Source organism: Gavia stellata, chromosome 3, assembly GCF_030936135.1.
Source record: "Gavia stellata isolate bGavSte3 chromosome 3, bGavSte3.hap2, whole genome shotgun sequence".
NCBI classification, from domain to species: Eukaryota; Metazoa; Chordata; class Aves; order Gaviiformes; family Gaviidae; genus Gavia; species Gavia stellata.
In genome coordinates this window covers 71,519,101-71,540,276 of record NC_082596.1, presented here as the reverse complement: position 1 = coordinate 71,540,276, position 21,176 = coordinate 71,519,101, and the positions used below count along the sequence as shown (strand labels likewise).

General features: G+C 41.6%; 1 protein-coding gene across 3 annotated transcripts in view; it reads left to right on the top strand.

The window, feature by feature from the left end:
- Positions 1-21,176, top strand: part of LOC104265047 (poly(rC)-binding protein 3-like) — a 153,437-nt gene that overhangs the window by 85,797 nt on the left and 46,464 nt on the right. For all 3 annotated transcript variants that reach the window (XM_059835949.1, XM_059835950.1, XM_059835951.1), the window contains exons 3-5: positions 14,084-14,107; positions 14,206-14,238; positions 17,734-17,850. In XM_059835949.1, the coding sequence (XP_059691932.1) occupies positions 14,084-14,107; positions 14,206-14,238; positions 17,734-17,850 (174 nt within the window). The remainder of the gene's footprint in view (positions 1-14,083; positions 14,108-14,205; positions 14,239-17,733; positions 17,851-21,176) is intronic.

Sequence of the window (21,176 nt, the reverse complement as noted above, 5' to 3'; positions counted from 1 at the left end):
GCAAAAAAAGAGTCCTTTCATTGACAGCCAAATTAGGCAGACCCTTGCAGAAGGCTGACCTGCATATGGCTCGCCTTTCTCATAATTTGCTGGATTTTGCAGGATTTTTGTAAGATACCAGAACATTGACTTGTGTGAAATAATTGCCACAGAATTAGTCTATTTCTGTTGAATGTAAATGGGATAGTTCTTCATTATTCTGATGTAGCATCTTATTAGAGTGAACCCCCTGATATACCAAGCATTCGTCCAGGTCCCCTGTGGGTTTGGTTTGGAAGGTTGACTGTCATTTAGTTTCTGTCCAGTGCAGCACTTAAGCATGCAGATAAGTGTGAAATCTGTGCCATAGCCAAAGAGCCAGTTCAGTATTGTCAGACTTAACAGTCTGATAGCCATTTATTTCACATTGCCAGATCACAAAATGGGCTTTTAGTTAAAAAACAAATTTCATAGGTTTGTTTGTATTATTTGCATCAGGCAACACCAGGCATTTTTAGGCTTAATGAATGAACGTTATATAAAGGAGATGGTTTTGGCTCTTTCTTAACAAGGGACAGTGAATATTTATATAATTTTGGAGATCAAATTTGTGTATATAAATCTAAAAAGCATTTTTACTCCTAGAATTTAATTTAATAACTAAAAATACATTTACATTTTAAAACAGTGCACGCTTTCAACCTATGGCATGAACACACATATGATATACCCACAGCACAAGTAAGAGACTAAGGTATCTCCCTCTGTATTTTACTTACGGAGCTGCTAACAAGTACAAGGGGGTACAGTTTAAGTTTGCAAATCAAAAAACTCAGAAGTTAGGTTATATCAGATCATATTATCTATTTTCTCAGAAATTATCCAACCTCTGTGTTTCATTTTTTCCCCCCTGAAATATTCAGCTTCAGGCACGCATCTGATGTGTAAAATCTGCATCTTAAATAGGGATCTGTCAAACTAATTTAATAACAGTCTCTCTTACCAAACCCACCTAAAATCTGTGTGCATGTCTGCACTCAAAATCAGGTTTAGGGGTCAATTCTACCAGATTCTGGTCCCAATCCAGAAAAGCATTTGAACACATCCTTATCCTGGTGGGTATAAGTAGCCCTACTGGTTTCGGCCAAATTCCCATGTGCTTAGGTGTGCTTTGCTCTGCTTCTTTCAGAGTCATGCCATTAAAGCAGAAATCAAACATTTGTCATTTTCAGGACATTTTAGTTAAAATGTGGGCTAAGCTTTTTTTGAAACGAGAGATATATTCATCAGAAAAGAAATTAGAAAAAGCTCATTTTCTGTGTTAAACATCAATGACTGTGGGTGCAGCCACTTTTAACAGTAACGAATGTTATGTGTCCAATTTTCAATGCGTATGTAGCCCCAAGGGTCTAAATTGAACTCATAACAGCTACAAAGTTCAAATTTTTAAGTGCAAGTATACCATGCATCCTCAGTTAACAAGGCACGATGGGTATACTGTTAACTCTACTATGCTCTAATCATGTATCTTATTGTGCCTAAGTATTGCAAAGAGTACATTAAATCAGAATTTATTTTGGTGATAAAAGTCAGACCCTCACGGTTTCTTTGATGTCATTTCTGTGATTTAGAAATGCTAATATAGAGGAATGAAGCATGTCTGAGTCAATATGAACTCAGTGTGAGAGGGTCACTCTGAAAGCTGTATGTGCCTATAAAAAAGAAAAAGAAACATGTTTCTATGCTCTTTCTTAAGATTTGTTGTGGTAATGACATGGGTGGAAATTGCTGATCTCTAATTAGTATTTCTAGACAAAACAATTAACTGAAGCAGAGCGTGGGCTGTAAATAACTGGTCATAACTGGAAAGAGAAGAGGGGAATTAAAAGGTTGTTTTTAAAAATAGCAGTAGCAAACTGGATTCAGTTAGATAATTTTAAAGTAAGATCATTTAAAAGTTATTTATTTATTAGTGTATTTCATGGAAATACAAGGGCCTATCCCCACTAACCTTAACTCTGTCTCTAAACCTCTGTTACCAGTGTACCTTTGCATAGGGAAGGTCTATGTGCTTTGTGATATTTGCATTCATTCTGATTGAAAGTCCCTAATTTGTGCTACTATGCTTAGGTATCTCGGCTGTAAATCCTGCAGACTTAGGAAATTTTCAGCGTGTACTTTTCATGTGATTTGTATAGGGGCTTTAAGTCAAGGATGGACATCATCTTTATGCAATTAAGCTAAATTCTGTACCTGCAGGTAGAAAAATCAGGATTTGTATGAATAGACAGGCCTGTGCGAGAGGGTAGGGAATAAACGAACATCTTTAACAACAACAAACAAAGCAAGTAGCAAAAATCAAAGACAACATTAGTGTCTGGTGAAAGGAAAACAGATGAGAACAGCCCTGAGCTCCACGAGAACCCAGGGCCAGTGCCTCCCCGCAGGTAGGACAACTCTCCTCAGCTTCTTTGCTTTATCTTGCTTTGGGGAAAGAAGTGGCTGTAGGTCCAGCTGAGCTCCTGCAGGGCTTTGTGCAGCCTCCTGCCGAGGCGGCTGGGATGGCCGCTTGGAGGACCAGCTCAGCCGCTCCTCTGCAGCGTAGCAAGATTTGGGATAGCAACGAGGCATTTCCGCGGGGCAGAAAATGTGATGTTAAGGGAGGGCAACAATTTTTTTATCTGTGGAAGCAGCAAAAACGCTTGTGTGGGCCCAGCAAAAAGCTAACCACTGCGAGGGATAAAAGGTTAAACTCAGGGTGAATGTTTCCAGGGCCCAATGTGAAAGGTGTCCTCCAGGGCCAGGACTTCAGAGGGTGTGGGATGGTGTAAGATGAAAGGCCTGATTTTCATCTTGCGCCATGTTACATCAGTAAAAAAGTTATGACAGTGTGACAACCCTGAAGAGAAACCAGGAGCAACACAAAACATTTCTCATACTTCCTTGCGGTGAATTAGAGGGCGGGTGTTAGGGAGCACACTACAAGGGCAGTGCTTAGATGTTCTTCACATCCACAGAGAAGCAACTGTCTCTATTTGCAGGGAATTTTAAAAGCAAAATTAGGAAAAACTTCTTATGGGGATGTGTGAGGAGGGGAGGAGGCTGCCTGGGCAAGCCGCAGCATCCATCACTGGAGGTTTTTAAGGACAAGTTAGGCATAAATGGATACATCCTGCAAAGCTGCCGTGGCCCTGCAGCTTCTGCTGCCCAGGACCTTTTTGATTGAGTTACCTGAATGCTGCTCTGGAGAGGGCAGGAACTAAAGAGCCTTTTGAAGCATGTGCAGGAGTTGGATATATAGAGTATATTAAATAATGCAGACATGCATTTTCATCCTTTATTAATGAGAAAGATGAACCACATTAAGGCATAAAGCTGTTTCATGCATTTCAGTAGCAAAGAACAGGGAATATGGGCTGGGGCTCTTTGCATTGCCCTACTTCTGTATTTTCCATCTAATCCCTGCTGTTTCTTGAAGTAAAATAAGTAAAATTGTTGTGTAGGGCAGAGATGTGAATCAGTACGGGTATTTTATTGCCTTTATCTACTTTAAAAGTAGAATTTCTTGGCAGGATTACAATATTGCAGTGATTGCAAGATTTCTGCTTCCAGAGAAGGCAAAAAAGCAGCATTTACACGGATCAGATCAACATTTTTGAAGGGCTTATGGAACACAAATTGAGTGTGTGTCCACTCATGGGTAAATGGTCCCCAGCTATCAGAGACCTCTGTAAGGAGAGGCAGAGCTCAGGCTCCAAAAGAAACATGTCTTTCACTTTTTCTTACTTTTTTAGATTTTGTCAAAATCAAACTTCTTTTGGCTATCTGCATGTTATAGGGTCTTAGATGAAGCTCGATGTTTCTCTCTTATCATTCTTCCCTCACCTTTTGGTGATTTTTTTATTCCCGTGACTTGCGGCTGTTTTTTTTCTTGATTACTGCTGCAGGTAATGAGGTTGGAAGACTGTGGAAAATCATAGCCTTGCCCACAGGTCTCTGCCAACAGACCTTAGTGCTTGACATCTGCAGTGCTCTTGTTCTAGTTTTGGTCAGTTTATGCCCAGAAAGAAATAACTCTTGAAAAAGCACCTACTTTGACTATAATAGATAATGATTACATGATTTTGGACTGGTTTGGCTTTGTGCACAGCCAGTGTTAACAGGCTGATTAAGTCCCTAGAGACTCACCATTACAGGTTAATTTTAAATGTGGATGGTAAAGAGACTGTGCTGGTGGAAGGATGTTAAATTTCAGGAAAGCAGCTTAATGGAGATTTAAAAGTTGGCTCCATTAGGTGGAACAGGAGAAAATGTTCAAATGTGCCAGCATGGAAAGGGCAGCAGGGTCACAAATCCACTTTAGTCTCCAACTTGTAGTGGTGGCGCGAGAGTCTCTGCTTCCTCTCTCCAGTACAAACCTGCAGAAGAAAAAATGTATTGTTTCCAAATGCACTGCATGAAGGTGTGATGAAACCATATTCGGTGCAGTGAAGTCTGCAAGAAACCAAAGTAAAATATATTAAATACTGAGTCTGAGGAATCTTTTAGAGAAAGGGGAAGGCTTTCAGAACTAGAAAACAAAATGGATTAATGAAGTCAGATCATTAGGAAGAACAAGGAAATAATTTACAGGTAGAATGAAGGAGGGAAAGGAAAACTGGCAGGGAAGTAGGACTCTTGCCAAATACTGAGAGGTGTAAATTGGAGAGTTGAGGCAATTAACTGGAGAAGGTAATTTAGAAGATACATCTTCAATGCGAGAAGGAAATCTGGAAAGCATAAAAGGCTGAAAGGCATCAGATGTGGCAGTGTCTAGGGAGTGGCACATTTGGGATATGTTGGGTTGGAGAGAACAGCTATTGCAGCAAAAGCATATGCAATTTTGGATGTAGAGCACTGGTGCATCGTGGGGCAAAGAGACGGTAATTACCTTACTGTTCTTCTGGCAAAATCACACCTGCGGTTCTGTGCTCAGCAGTAAGCACCATGTGTGTGAGTGATGTTGAAGACTGAGCAGAGGGGGAATTCGCAGAAAAATAACAAAGTTTTAGGAGGCTGAGGAGACTGTGTCTAGCTTTTTTCAGACATTCTCATAAATACCTGGAGAGAATAAATACGAGTGTAATGGAGTGTCGCTATTTTGAATGATACAAGTGCTTGTGGCTGGAAATAATGGGATAAAATGTATTTTTGAAAATAAAACCTGATAAGGGAATCCCAAGAGAAATTCCTGGTAGTGGGATTTTTATGAGGGTTCTGGAAGTGTCCTAAGCAGATTTTAAACATGTCTGGGGATCTTCCCAGCAGCACATGTACTATGTAGAATACATAATCTGCATTGATGAAGGAAAGATATGATGACTGAGTGGAGCTTTTCCTTCCCTGATACCATTTGCTCAATGATATGTTTCTCATAGTTTCAGCAGTACTGAATTAGAAAAATGTACCTGCAGTCAAATATGCAGGTTTGGACAAAACCCTATGAGTGCCTTGATTTTTAGGCACTAAACTACCAGTACGTACAGCATCATTTTAGATGCCTTAAGGAACTCTATCTCCCAATGGTTTGAGCAGGATCAGTGGGTCCCTTATGGCACTGTGGAAGGACTTGCATCCAGCTTCAGTGGTGACTTTCAGACATGTTGGTGATAGTTTTATGATGCTATATATAGAATTTTTTACAAGAAAAAGAAAAAAAAAATAGACTCATTTGGGTGATTGCTCACACTTAACAGCTCAAATATAGACAGAATAAAATCGTGGAGAAAATTGCCATTTTCATTGGTATAGGTAATACAGTTTTAGCATCAGGGCTTTCTATTAGTGGCCACTTTTTTGTGCCTGCTTAATTGCCCCCTGAAAACTTGTAAAGCAAGCACAGAAATAATTTTTCCCCATCTTCAAGGTAATGTCCTTCTCCCTTCCCATTTTTTTCTTCTATATTTTACTTATTAAAATATAGCATACAACAAAGTAACTTTAAGAATCACCTTTTCAGTAATATAATCCAAGCCATAAAATGCCAACCAAGCCAACGTTTGTTCTGTGCTTTCTAGTTTCCACAAACGCTGTCAGGGTATTATGAGGATTGACTGTCCTGCCTATTGCTATTATAGTTCTTGTTTTGTTTGTTTGCATTACTGTGGTACCTAAGAGCTCTAGTCATGGAACAAAACTCTGTGTGCAAATACACAACACAAGATGGATCTCCTCTTAGTGTGTTTGTAGTTACAGCTGATAGTTTCTCAATAGCCTAAAAAATCAATGGAAAGGACAGAAGTCTTTTCCCCCAGCCACTGGGCACTGTATGTCCCCAAAATCAGTCTCCATAGCAGAATTTTCCCACTTCTGTCAGAATCTCCTCATTGGTCCACAGCTGTAATGAACTGTGATTGCAGAAGGCACACACCCTACTCAATGCTGCTCCTTCAGCATCACAGGTGGAGGGACAAGCGAAGGGACAGAACAAATTTTTGGTTTGTTTTTTGGGGGGAAGGCTGGGAGATTTGGTGTGAAACTGAATGCAAATTTGTTAACCATCTGCTATCAAAAAGCAAATGAGAAATGTCCACTGGCGCAGCTGCCCAAAAAATGGTAGAAGGACCTGTGGAAGATTCACAACACTGGCATCTCCATCAGAAAGACCATAATTTGAAGGTTTCCTCATAGACTACCACATTCGTTAGCATGAGATCTGTCTCAGTAAGGGCTTGGACTGCAGCACCTTACTAAATTAGGGCTGTTAGCATCAGACAGCGACTACTGAAGCATCACCTAGGACCTAGGAACATGAGATCTCCCATGTCAGTAGGCTAATCCCACATAATCCCAGAACACAAATCAGACTGTCAGTTTATCCGAGGCAGCCGTTTGTTCCCTGAGGTAGACACATTACATCATGTTTCCCAAAATTGACTAAGGTTTTTCTTCCAGCCTTTGAAAAATGCTGATGCCCTGCATGCTCCATGCAAACACATTGTTCAGAACATCTTCATGGAACATGTTCCTGAAGACAAGCGTCTTCATGAGCTTATACAAGTATTGGCAACTCTATCCTCAGAACAAGGCGAAGAGAAAGAGTTGGGTTATGTTATGCCTTTTTGTGGATGGGAGAAAGACAACTGGTGCTGGTCTAGAAAACTTTACCAGCGCAGATGTTGTTTTCTGTTGCCAGGATTCATCCTTGTCTCGTGATGGATGTGCTTCCCCACCATGGAAGGCTGTTTTTCTTTCCTTTCAATGCTTTTCTAGCAGGCTTTTTTGTTTGTAGAGTCCAGTCCTACTGATTCTACCTAATCCTTGCTCATAGAAAGCAGGTAAGCGTATGCAATCAAAGCATTGCCTGAATGAATTGCAGGCTTTAGGGTGTGGCCTGTGCTTTGTCAGATGCTTTGGGGTGAAAGTATATATTCTTATATTATTTCTTAAACATGTTTTCCTTCTAGACATGCCTTTGTCTCAGGGCTCCTGTGAGGTTAGTGTTCCATTCGCCCTGTAGCACTAACAATAGAAGCTGCATGCCCCATGGTAATAGAGCAAGACCTGTGCTTTTATATGGTCTTGGAATAGCTAGCTGTTTTGTTTTGATTTCCTGGGCCACAGTATTATTAAACTAGCCTCACACTTAGAAAAATGATGGAATTTCACATATTATATTTACAGATCGAAGGTCAATCTTTATACCAAGGTTTGTTACCATTTGTTAAGCCTCTTGTTTTCTTAAGATGACTGATTTCTTTCTCTTGTTATTCAAAAGGCACACCAGATACTTCATTAGGAAATAGCTTTCTCCTACAGCCTATTTTATATCTTTGTTTAGTCACTCACACCATCAAGAGCCCTGCAAAAGCCTTGGCTCATAGGCTTCTCTGCTGCCACCTTTTGTTCTGCTGGTGCTGCCTTGCCCTCAGGTGACCACAGATGATGCCAAAACTGCAGAAACAGCTTTCTGCCCTGTGATGGGCCCACTGCTCCCCAAGTGTTCATTAAGAGTAAAACTCATCCCATTCATGTGAATGAGATGTGCAAATAATATTATATGCCCCATTTCAGCATGCAAGAAAGCATCCCGTTTTTACCATTGCCTTTACTCAAGTTATCTGCAATGAATTGGGTGCTTGGCTATCAATATACTTTATTGATACTGAGCAGTCTTCCAGGGCTTGTTGGTGACGTACACCTCTTGTTGTCTTAGCTATTTTATGAGAAATGGCATACTAAAGAGAATCATAGACATAAATCAACTCAGCCCCCCAGGCTAAAGACTTATTTTCAGGCTATCTGAAATCAGCATGTGGATTTCAGATTTTCCTGGCGTTTTCCAAAGTTACACTGTTGGAGCCCAAGTGTGAGACTGTCCTGCTTGAGATGCTGTCATCTGGAGATAAGCCCTTTGGAAGGCATTACCTGGGCTGGTTACTCAGCACAATCTGAAACTCAAGCCCCTTTGACGAATCTCAGGGTAGGCACCCCAAATTGCTGTCATTTCTCAAAGGAAAGTTCATATCTATCTCTTTGGTGCCTGTATGTATATATTGACTTTGCAAACAAGTATAAAAATGTACGTATGTGTGTATGCATATGTATCAGTGGATGTAGGCACGCACACACTTGCAGCTTTTTGGAGGCATCGTATTCATCCAGCACGGTTGCTGTGACATACCTGCTTCTGACAGGCAGGTGTTTATATGTTGAGGCCAAGGAGCTCAGGTAGTACTTTCAACTCTGGCATCAGTCTGTTCGGTTGCCTTGGACCTGTCTTTCTCCCACTGAGCTTGAGTTCCCCCATTTATAACTTCTTTTGTTTGTGCACTGCTTTTTGATCAGCTGTTGAAATGTGATTGTATGAAACCCAGTAATTGTTATCATAGAACTTATTTTTCCACTGCGTTTACGTGTAGATGGTTAGTCAATAAATCAATCTGAAATTGATCATACTTACCTTTAGCTTATATTCCTGAACACTGGAAAACAGCAAATAGTTCAAGAGTTATTAGTATATTCTAGTAGGCAATTATTTGCTGGGACAGCTAAATCAAACTCCTGTCTGACCTGCCCCAAGGCTGAATTTGACATCAACTGTAGGATTCCTCTCACCAAACTTGCAGTATGTTAGTGTCAGTCTAGAATTCTGCAGATGGAGAAATACGAAACCCTCAGGAGTACACTTCTTCCCTCCTCTTTTAGGAACAAAACATCCTCCATTATCTTTCTCCCTGGGCTGCAGAGGAGGCTGTGTGCCTGGCTTACACCAGACTCCTAACTTTTAATGAACTGATGTAGGTGGCAGACATCCCATCCCTTCAGTCTTATGCAGTAAACTACAGCACAGTTTGGTGTCTGGCAGATTTAGAAACATTATCTGAAGAAGATAAAGGCCTCAAAGTAACCTTGGCTAGAAATACTGATAAAACTTGACTGTCATAAAAATGATGTTAGGTATCTCATTAAGCATTAAACATCATTTAGGGTGCTATAAGAATCTATATGAAACAAATATTGGACTGTATAAAGAAACATTAAAGGTTTGATGAAGTAACATTGGTAGTTTGGAGAATGAGGCGTAAAGAATCTTCTGATTTAATCTGTGGCAGAAGTAGGTTTCTCACCATAATTAAAGACGTGATCTGTTGTTACCAGTAGTTATGGGAGCTTTCCTAGAAACAGCTAAGGCACCAAAAAAGTCTGAAGTGACCTGTTTAGAACCATTCAAAAATTATATTTTTTTTTAGTAATTTATATGGATCAAAAATTCTGGAAAAATTAGGACTATCCATGTGAAGCTAATGTTTCTCTCTCCCCTTATATCTTTCCCTCACATTTCCAAGCAGAATCCCAGCTCCCAATGCAGGGGGAGAGGTGGCGTTTGTTTGGATGTTTTGAAACTGCCTCCTTCTAGAATAAGCTTTAAATTCGCCCTTTGAGGAGGGGAAGGTTTTGTAGTACTCCATAGCATTACAGTGACGTTTGCTAGCATATTCCTAGGAACTGGTCACCACTCTCACTGAAATATTTTTTCTCAGTGGGATTCACACTGTTCATTTGCTCAGTTCTTCAGCAGCTTGTACTCTTTGGTAATAACAAGGTGATGATCAGTCAGGTAGAATTCCTGTCCCCACTGAAATCAATAGCAAAACTCTCACAGACTTCAGTAGAACAAGCAGCTTGAGAATGTAATGTTTTATACTCTACTCTGCTTGTTTAAATGCTCTGAATTTCCTTGTTTGATGTGGGCCATCTTTTTTACTAGGCCTACAAACAGTATATTGCTTTTCTGTTTCCAAAGCGAAAGTATCTTTCCCTGTTTCCAAGGAAGGGAAATCTTTGTACTTATTAGCCATGACCCATCCATACATTTCTGAAAGAACAGCATCTATCATTAAGACCCAGGATGATAAAATGGATTGGGACAGATTTCATACTAAGTGTATACTGGCAGAGCCTTGCAGGTTCAAGACCAGGCCTACAGCTTCTAATGAAACTTCAGATATACAAAACCTGAAATTATACCATGGACTGAAATACGATTGCTTTCCCATAACAATTGAAACACAATACACTCACCCATAGCAAAAGGTCCTTCTACCGCCTAAGAGTCTGTTTTATGAAAGAAATTATTTCTGAAAGGGGGACTGAGAAGAATGGAAAAAGTTTTCAAGGTAAAACTGCTAAAAGTGCTGAGTGGGCAGATAGGAATTACTAGACATGAGGGGTTCCCAAGGCTTGTCATCACTGAGGGTCTTACTCCCTATATTGTTTAATCCCATTCCACAGTTATAGGCAGGTTGGCAGAGTTACAGTGATAATATAAAAAAATAGTAAGATCTTAAAATTTTGTGGAATGGGTGTCTGAAATTTGTGTCACTGCTAAGAAGAAAGCAGCACCTCATTAGAGACCCTACGTAGCATGCTGGTGAGGCAGTCTCAGCCATGGGAGAAGGCGTGACCTATACCCACATATTAAGAGGCACTGATAATTTGGTCCCAAGACACAAAACTGTAGCGAGTCCGCTTCATTCATTCCTCTTCTCACAGAGCTGCTTCTTTGCATAGTATGTGCAGGTGTACAGATGTCTCACAGTCCCAGATGGACACAGGAACCTTTAGCAAGAGCAGTCGCACAGCTGTGTGATTTGTAAAGGTCTACTGTACATCAGCCAGCAGAACCACAGGTTTGCAAAGCAGATACCTCTGGAAGATTTGCAATGCCTGTCTGGACAATATCTGTTCTCTGGTCAGTATGTACAAGAGAGTAGAATCCCATCTTGAAAGAGAAGTAGGAAGGGAAATAAAAGGGAAATAAAAAAGAGAAATGGGAAACAGAAAAAGTTTGAAAATAAACCTGAGAAGGGGCCTCACTGGGAACTTAGTGGCTAGTTCAGCATTGACTTCAGTGGGTATAAGGCCATGCTTGAAGAATCACAGACTCATGGAGGCTGGAGGGCACCCCCAAAGGTCTGCAGTCCGAACTCCTGAATCAAGCAGATCCCATTGGAGCAGGTTGCTCAGGGCCTTGCCCAGGCTGGGTTTGGACACCTTCACTGGGTGCCTGTTCCAATGTTCAGCCATCTCCATGGTAAAAAATCTTTTCCTCATATTGAGTAGGAATTTGATATTGCAACTTGCTTTCCTTATTGTACCCCACAATAAGATCCCCCCAAGACAGAAAAGGATCTGGGGGTGCTGATTGACAGCCGCCTGAATATGAGCCAGCAGTGTGCCCAGGTGGCCAAGAAGGCCAATGGCATCCTGGCCTGTATCAGAAATAGTGTGGCCAGCAGGACTAGGGACGTCATCGTGCCCCTGTACTTGGTGCTGGTGAGGCCACACCTCAAATACTGTGTTCAGTTTTGGGCCCCTCCCTACAAGAAAGACATTGAGGTGCTGGAGTGTGTCCAGAGAAGGGCAACGAAGCTGGTGAAGGGTCTGGAGCACAAGTCTTATGAGGACCGGCTGAGGGAACTGGGGTTGTTTAGCCTGGAGAAGAGGAGGCTGAGGGGAGACCTTATCGCTCTCTACAACTACCTGAAAGGGGGTTGCAGAGAGGTGGGTGTTGGTCTCTTCTCCCAAGTGACCAGTGATAGGACGAGAGGAAATGGCCTCAAGTTGCGCCAGGGGAGGTTTAAACTGGATATTAGGAAAAATTTCTTTATTGAGAGAGTGGCAAAGCATTGAAAGAGGGTGCCCAGGGAGGTGGTGGAGTCACCATCACTGGAGGTGTTTAAAAAACATATAGATGTGGCACTTCGGGACATAGTTTAGTGGGCATGGTGGTGTTGGGTTAATGGTTGGACTTGATGATCTTACAGATCTTTCCCAAACTTAATGGTTCTGTGATTCTGTGACTTCTCTTCCTGAGGGTGAACAAATGCAGTTCTCTCAGCCTCTTCTCATGTGTCCCATGCTCCGGTCCCCTGACCATCTTGGTGGCCCTGCATTGAATTCACTTCAGTGTGTCCTTGTCTGTCTTGTACTAGGAGCCCAAAACAGGACGCAATCCTCCAGGTATGGTCTCACAAACACAAGGAGAAGGCAAGAATTGTTTGACCCAGCCTGCTGGCTACGTTCTTGTTAATACAACCCAGCATTCGGTTGATCAGGGATGCACTGCTGATGCACTCATGTACTCCTGTTGGAGTTGTGCATTGGGACCCCGAGGACTTTTTCTGCAAAGCCAGTTTGTATGGAGCGAGGTTTTGCCCAGCTTGTCCTGCTGCATGGGCTTATTCCATCCCAGACATGGGACTTTTCATTTGACTTTGTTGTACCCCCTGAGGTTTCTCTCAGCCCCTTTCTCCAGCCTGTTTAGGTTACTCCAAACAACAGCCTCGTCCAGCAGCGTATTGACTGTTCCCCCATTCTGGTGTTATCAGCAGACTTGCAGAAAGTGCAGAGGAACCATATGCCGAAGTTCTTCACTGAGATAGGTCTTCTTCTCACTGAAAAGTCTTTACATCTTGTGAGCTGGATGTGATGAGTTGCAAGCACAAGCAGCTTCTTACAATGAGCTTATAAATAACATTCTGGTGAGAAATAGCTCTCTCAAAGTCACTGCAGGTAGTCCTCTACTGCAGGGTGAAGTTAGTACCACTTTATCATGAGTCCATCATTGGATAGAGCAATGGAGGACAATTTCTTAAATCTTACTCTTTGGACTGTGTTTCAGGATGGGTCAGACTAAGTATACAGACTAGGGGAGGGAAGGGAAACTGTATATCATATCTCTGTGACAGATCAGCCATGTGAGACAGTCTTTAACCATTGAAGTAGATTTCACAATCTGCGTATAGGAGAGGAGTTTGTTTTCCTTTAGCTGGTCACCTCTCCATCAGGTTTTCATCAGATCCATCAGATTTCCAGTCTGATGTCACACCTGTGTGATTTGTGTAACATGTCCAGACTATTCATTTTAGAGTAATTAACTTCATTTTTGCTACCTGTTGGTTTTATGCACCGAGTTTTTAACCCTTGGGATGTTGCCAGAACTGCCAAATTGTTCCCCTATTGTATGTTCACACTGACATTTCGTAGTATTTTCTGTCCCTTCATGGAAGGTTGTGGGACCCCAGTAGCAATTCCCAAATCCCTAAAAAGTGATTAGCAATTATTGTTCTGTAAGTGCTTAATAGGGAGATTAAGAGAGGCCACCAGGTGTTTACGCAGTAACACTTGGTAGCATGGAAATTCAGCTCTAGCTATTACACGGTGTAAAGAGGGTAAATGCCTGCCCTCAGAGAGATCAGCAATTATTGTGATGCTTGTGTTATATCACATTTTCTCTAGCAGGTTGTGCGGTTCTATTATTTTTGAACTTTTCATTCCCTGATAAGGGTTTATCTGTGTTTATAGTAGCAGGGTTGATCCGTAACCGCAAGATCAGTTTCTGTTAAAGGTATTCTTCTTGCACAATCAGTAAGCTGCAAAAACGCATTTTTACTCCGCCCCTTTGTATCTAACAGGCATATTTATATACAGCAACAATGGAAGGGGGCTACACTTCACATTGCAGGTTTGAAATAAGTGATAGTGAAATAGCTTAGGAACAGAGCAAATGTTCTTCTGTAGCGAATCGTATCATTCACAGTGTCTTTTTTTTCTGTTTCAGGAGGTTGGAAGCATTATCGGAAAGGTCAGGAAATTACTTTCTCTCTTAATTTTCATGTCAAAATGTTGTATATCAGTTCACTTCATCAGCCCAGGCTAACTTTTTTTGTGTTTCTTTAACAGAAAGGTGAGACAGTTAAGAAGATGAGGGAGGAGGTAAGACAAGCCTTGATGTCTTTACTTGCCTTTCTTTCCAGCTCGGAGAACAGGGAAATTCAGCGTGTGCAGACCGACACTGCCATCAAGTGGGCAGTTCATTTAACAGCACTACTCTTTGCAAGTGGTGGTGTATAAATGCGCTGGCCTAAATTAAACATTGTTGTTAATGTAACCTCCTTATCGCCACAGCAGTCTGGAGTCTTTCATTCCCATAGCAATATGCCTGCTGCTGTCTTATCTCAGGAACAGCTTACCCAGCATGATTCTGTGCATCAAAACCACAGTATCGTTCTTCAGCATACCAACATCGGTCCTGCACACAGCTTGGCCTCTTGGTAGAGAGCTTCCAAAATCTGAAACAAAGCTTCAGACTGATGTGTAAAGTTTGAGGGTAGACATATGCTTCAGCAGAGCTGGAGCCAAAGTATCCCTCTGCCATGTCTTGGCAAAGTCTTAACTTTTTGTTGTTTTGCCGCTGCAAGTAGGATGTGGACAGGGTAGACCTGCACACCCGCCATTCACATCCTTTGAAAAGGTTGTAAACACAAAAAGGCTAACTAAAACATGGCACTGCATAACCCTCAGTCTACCCCGTGTCCCCAGGCTTCTTTCCCTGCCACACAGCAAGCTGCACTGTCTTCAGAGGATTGTGCCCAGGTAGAGGTTACAGACCCACACTTGTCCTGCAAGGCAGCACAGCTTACCTGCAGATCCATGTAATTTTCCTTCTTTGAAGCAAGAGCTGAAAGCATAAGTCAAAAGACAAATCCTACTGTTTAAAACTTTAGGAGTGCAAAGTGTATAGAGGATGCCTCAAGAAAAGTCAATTTGGTTCTAGTAAACCTGCAGTATACTATGTCAGCAGCTTTGTTGTTTTATGCGCTGATAGAAGGTCTGTGGCAGGGAGATCTCAAAGTATTTGTAGAGAAAATTGCTGAGATACATCTTTAAATATACACAATAGGGAGTTCATTGTCAGGCTGACTGAGTTCAGAGCTCCTTTTTTGATGGTAAGAGCTTTCACCCATGTTTTCACATGTAAGTACATTTGCTAAGACCAAAAAAAAAAAAAAGAGAAAAAAAATATTTCCAATATACTAGGTAATCCTGCCAGTTGATTAAACACATTGTAGTTTAATTATTAATTATGATCACAGCCAGATACCTTTGGATATGAATTGCACACACAAAAGTGAAGCCGTCATTGGAGAGCGCTTCTGACTTCTGAGTTAAATATCTTAGAGAAGAGTTATGATCACTGGTTAGCTTTTCAAGATAAATAACAAATGCTCTTTTTCCACTCCTGAAAACCTACTGTCACATACATGTGGACACAAGAGGCTTTATTTCATTGTTTGGATTTTTAAACTAATTATATGCATCTTTATATCAGTAAAGGATTAAGAGGCTATGTCTCCATGTGATGATAAGTCAGTCCTTCTTTTAAGTAACTACTTCAGTACTGCTTTAAAAGCAAAACACAGCTTTATTTTTTCTTTCCTGACAGATGTGGATGGCAAGTTGCATGCCATCTTTATGGAATGAAATGCAACTTCGTCTTGCTCTGTCAGAGCAAGAAATGTCAGAGACAACTTTGGGCCTAAAGAAAAGTACAAAAACCTCAGTTCTGTGCCCTGCGGTTGTTCAACTTCCTACACAAATATGGAAGCCACCACATAACATTTTAATTGCCGTAGCTCTGCTTTGACTGGTCATCTATCAGAGGAGTAATATCTCTGAATTTCGGCAGCTGCCGGTCCGGGGTGGAGTGATCTCTCAGACAAGCTCCCACGGCTCTGGTTTCAAAGGAAGAGCCGTGCTTTGCGCAAAGGCAGCCGTGGGGCTGGCAGGCCTGCCTGCTGTGGGCAGCTCTGCCCGGCACGGCTCCTGGCATGCTCCCTGCCAGGCTGAGTCAGGGGAGGTTCAGGCTGGATATTAGGAAAAAGTTCTTTACTGAGAGAGTAGTGAAACATTGGAACAGGCTGCCCAGGGAGGTGGTAGAGTCACCCTCCCTGGAGGTATTCAAGGAGCGTGTGGACATGGCATTGTGGGATGTGGCTTGATGGACATGGAGCTGTGTGGTGTTGGGTGGGTTGGTTTTTGGTGTTGTGGTGGGTTTTTTTTTGTTGTTTTGTTTTGTTTTGTTTTGTTTTAAGGTTGGACTTGATGATCTTACAGGTCTTTTCCAACCTTAGTGATTCTGTGATTCTGTGATTCTGTGAGTCCCGCAGCCCCGCGTTCACGCGTGGTGGCGGCAGCCGGACAGTGCCACCAGTGGGACGAGCCCCGGGCCCTGATCTCCTTCCTGATCCGGTGCTGGTGTTTGACGAGGGCAAGTCCCACTCAGGTTGGCCTGCCAGAAAAAGTGTCTGCTGCCCTTTCTTACCTATGAAAGCTGAGTGCATCTGCCAGCCGAGTCAGTGGCAGCAAGTTTTTCTTCTCAGTAGTGTTGTACGTTTTTTTTCTTGTTGTGTCTGGTTGCTGTCATACGGCAAAATAGGATATCTTGCTGTTGAACGGCAGTATGCACGTGAATAAGGGCTCAGGCACACAGCACATTGGCTGATTCGTGGTAACCCTGAAGGCAAAGGGCCAAATTAACCCAGATGATCTCACATTTGCTACAGGCCCAGATCCCCGAGAAGGTCGGTGCATGCGGATGAGCTGAGGCTCCAGTGACTTGTTAGGCTGCACTGACACATTTCCGTGCCTGAAACCTCAGGGAGAGCGTAGGGTGGGTCTTACCTGAATGGCTTTGATTATTGTCTGCACCAAGATCCTCTTAAATATATTTACATCTAGTTTAGGGATTTTCTCTGCACTGCCACAGTGACATAAAGGGGACTACGTATACCCGAGAGCCATGCTCGCTTGTCTCCAAGACTTACGGTTTCCTAACTCCTTCCAACAGGCTCCTTGCCTGAAGGAGATAACACCGTTACTGTTGCCTGTCCTACCGCTACTCCTTTAAAGTGTTTTCAGTGCGTATTAATTGACTGCCTTCACATGAGACACATCTATAAGGAACCTTCTCCGTAGTGCAAAGCAATGCCCCAGACAGACAGATCGAGCCCTGCCTTTGGGTCTCCAAACCAGAGAGGTGCGTCTTTCATGGGAGATGTTGATCCTCCCTGGAGACAACAACCTTGTCTGAAATTCTGCAGCTCCGGTCCTACTTAAGGTTAACCCTGTAAGAGGGAAGGGAAAAGAGTTGATTGTGTAATTATTTGCAACTTTGAGTCACAGAGGCTCTATTTGCATACTGCAGTGAAGGCTGTGTAAGTATTTACCCAGACAGAATCCGGCTTCCTGCAGCTAGATGAATTTTTGGAGTGTGATCAGTTTATGCTGAAATTATATGATGTTGGGGCTGCAGTTGTAGGGGAGGGAATTAGATGCCTCAAGATATTCCTTCCCAAACTATATCCCTAATCCTACTTAGTTTGCTCCCTGGGAAGTATAAATTTGAAAAATATTTGTTCTTTTTGACAGAGTGGTGCTCGAATCAATATTTCAGAAGGCTCCTGTCCAGAGAGAATTGTGACAATAACAGGCCCAACAGATGCAATTTTTAAAGCTTTTTCTATGATTGCACTCAAATTTGAAGAGGTAAGCAAATAAAATATGTTTTTTTCTCTCTTTAAGTTGAAATACAAACACTGTTTGAATTTTCTCATGTTTGCTTTAATGTTGAATATGATTTGTTTAATGTTCTATTTAATAGCAATGAAAGTGGTTGCATTTTTATAAATGCTTTTGGCAGTAACACTGAAGAAAAATAATGGGTCAATTTACAAGCTGTTTGATCATTTCTTTTGCTTTTTGGAGGCTTCAGGGAAAAGCAATTGCTTCTAGTAATGTGCACTAATGGTAGGAAAAATGTCTTGGAAAATTTCTGGTCCCATTGTGGGTTTGATTTGAAAAGAATAATTGCCTAATTTTAAGCTCTGTTTTTATATTATTCCATTTGGTATTGATGTAAATTTTATATATGTCAAAATTAATATATAATGCATCCAATTAGAAAATTTTTATTTTAAAAACTATATGATTACCAGTTACCATATTTAAAGTTTGGCTTTTTAAATTAATTAAAATAAAGGCACTATGAGTAAGTGAGGCAAGAGAGCACTCAATTTACTGTAGAATTACAGTTCTGTGCAGATACATACCTAAAGTGCTGGGATCTCTTCAAGTTTCATGGACCAACTATGATTAGATATGGTCACCACTTTAATGGGAAACCTCACAGAAAAGGCAACAGGCTGCAGAACATGAACCCTGGTCACTCAGGAGAGGATTTAACTCCCTCGACTTTTGAACATCAGATGTCCAGCCCAGGCGTCTGTCCTGTCCTCTGTGGAGAGACAGAGGCCCCTGCAGAAGGCAGTTTACCTTCTGCTAAAGGAAGAGCCTGCAGATAGATGGACTGAATCACCTGCAGCAGGAGAAAGGGGCTGTGTCTCTCCATCAGTAATTAAACTAAAGAGATTTGAATCCCTTTCTTATGAGTACTTATTTCTCCAAGTTGGTGAGGTTAGTCTCCACATCTCCCCATAGCACTGAGAGATGCTGGCATCGATGGGAAATGTCAGCATGTGCCTTTACTTATCCATGGTGATTGTTCACATTTAGGATAACAGGACTAGAAGAGAGCTTGTGGGTCATCAGATGCAGTTGTTTTCTAGCATAAGCAGTATCTCTTGCAACCTCCTTCATAGCACAATCAAAAACTAGTTAGATTTTGTCCTACTTTTTCCTGATATTGGATCCACAACCTCAGTTCTCTGATAATTAGACACCTTCTTTTCACTCCTCACCTAGATTTATTCATGAGCAGTTTATACAGCTTTGTTCCTGTGCCAGCACTGGCCATTAGTTTAAACAAATTTTGCCTTTCCATCCCTGAGGATTCCCCTCTTGTATTTTTAGAAACCAGTTTTATCCCCTCACATTCTTGCTTTTGCCAGAGTAAGTGAGCCAAGCTCAGTCTTTCAGAGGATGCATTCCCCACCCCTCTCATGACTCTAGTAGTCCCTTTCTACCTTTTCCCAGTTACAGCTTGTGTTAAATGTATGTGTTAATTGTGGACAGGTTGCAAATGAAGTGCCACGAGGACTTATTTAATGGCACTAACAGTCCTCTGTCCTGGCTATCACACTAACATATCTCTACCACTGCTGGAAATGCCTCAGCTCCTACTAGTGTACTGCTTTGCACACAACTGTGCTGTGTCTGGCAGGTATCCCTAGCTCCTGCTCAGGTGTTTTCAGTGGGAATCTCTTTCGTCTCGGCAGACATTCCTGTCAGCCCCCAGACAAATCACCATTTTTTATATACTGCAAATGTTAATCGCATTTAAATTTCTGCAGTCCTTCATGGGTTTTCAGGTCTTCCTTTGTGATATTCCAGTCTTTCAACATGTTGAAAAAGTACCCTGGTTTTGTGGCATGGTATACTTTATAAGAATGCTAATTTTTTTTCCTTACCAGTTATTAATGAGATAATAATGATTTTGAGGTTGAATCCTGCAGAACCACACAAGTAATTCTGTCCAGCCCAATTTTAAAACCACCTGTTGTCATCTCTTTCTCAGCTTTATCTCCTACCCCTCTTGTACCAATCCCTGTTTCTTTTAGCTTAAGAGACAGCTTCATGTATGGTACCATAGCCTCCAATCCACAGAGACCTAGAGAGAGCAGTCTTTCTGCTCTCTACACAAAAAACATGTTCTGCTTAGGGCCTTATCCTGAAAAATGCTGTGGGAATCATTAACAGAGATAAGCCCTGCCACTTCCCATCAAAACAAGTTCCCAGTGGAAATAATGCTGCATTTCTCATAAAAACGTCGAACACTGCACAGCATTGGATCCCCACCCCAACACCCAACATGACGTAGTCTTTGAAAGGGCTGAAGCTAGCAATAAGCAAAGAAATCTGAAATTCAGGCGTCTGGCTGGATTTTATACATTTTTACCCTTGCAGATTTTAGAGGGCAGTCTGGACTCTTCATGTGGGTATTAGCAAAGGGGTATTGCCACTCCCTGCAGATCAGGTACTGCAATTATATGTTCTGAAATATCTGTATTTAGTTTTAATATAATTGGCTTCTAGTATATGTAAAAGAACAGTGGTAAAGGAAAATGTCTCATATAATGAGTTAGGTTACCTATAATTATTCCTGTCAATACAATGAGGTAACTGTAACGCTTTGGAGGCAAAATAAAGTACTGTTTCAGAAATTACGAATGAGCTAGCTACCAAATGTTATTTTTCATGCATATCTTTTTGTTGGAGATTTCTTCAGCCATTTAAAAAATTGAAAATCCCAGAACAGACAGTGCCTGACCCAGCTCTGGTTATCACAGCTACCTTCAAACAGAACAAAAAAGATGCATGTGTGAGACTGCTGCTTTGAGGGGGTTTTTGGTATTTGTTATGCATGCCCACATGAAGCATTTTGACATGAAGCCCTTGAACCCTTAATTTCAACCCTACAGCTGTGTAGTTGGGGTTAAGCAGGTCTAGGAAGACATGGGAGCCCTGGAATGCTTTTCTAATGTTAGCAAAAATCTCAAAATGTGTCAGATAGATAGACAGGAAAAAAAAAAGCTCTGGAAGAGTGTTCTCTGTGTGGTTGCTCTGCAGACTTATATCACTCTGTTTTGACAACCTTCCTAATAAAAGCTGATTTTCTAGCAGCCTCATGATGAATTTACAAGCTATGTAGGTAATTACATGAACAACTGAAGTATTCACTGCAGAGGAAAAAGAGAGTTGTTAAAAAATGGCACTAATGCAGGCAGACCACTGGAGTTGCAAGAGAGGACATTTTAGAGCAGTCGTTTCCAAACTGGAGGCTGAGACCCAGGAAATACAGCTGTAAGTTCACTGGTGAGTGGAGCAGCTCTAGCTTTGGGTATAAGTCTGCATAA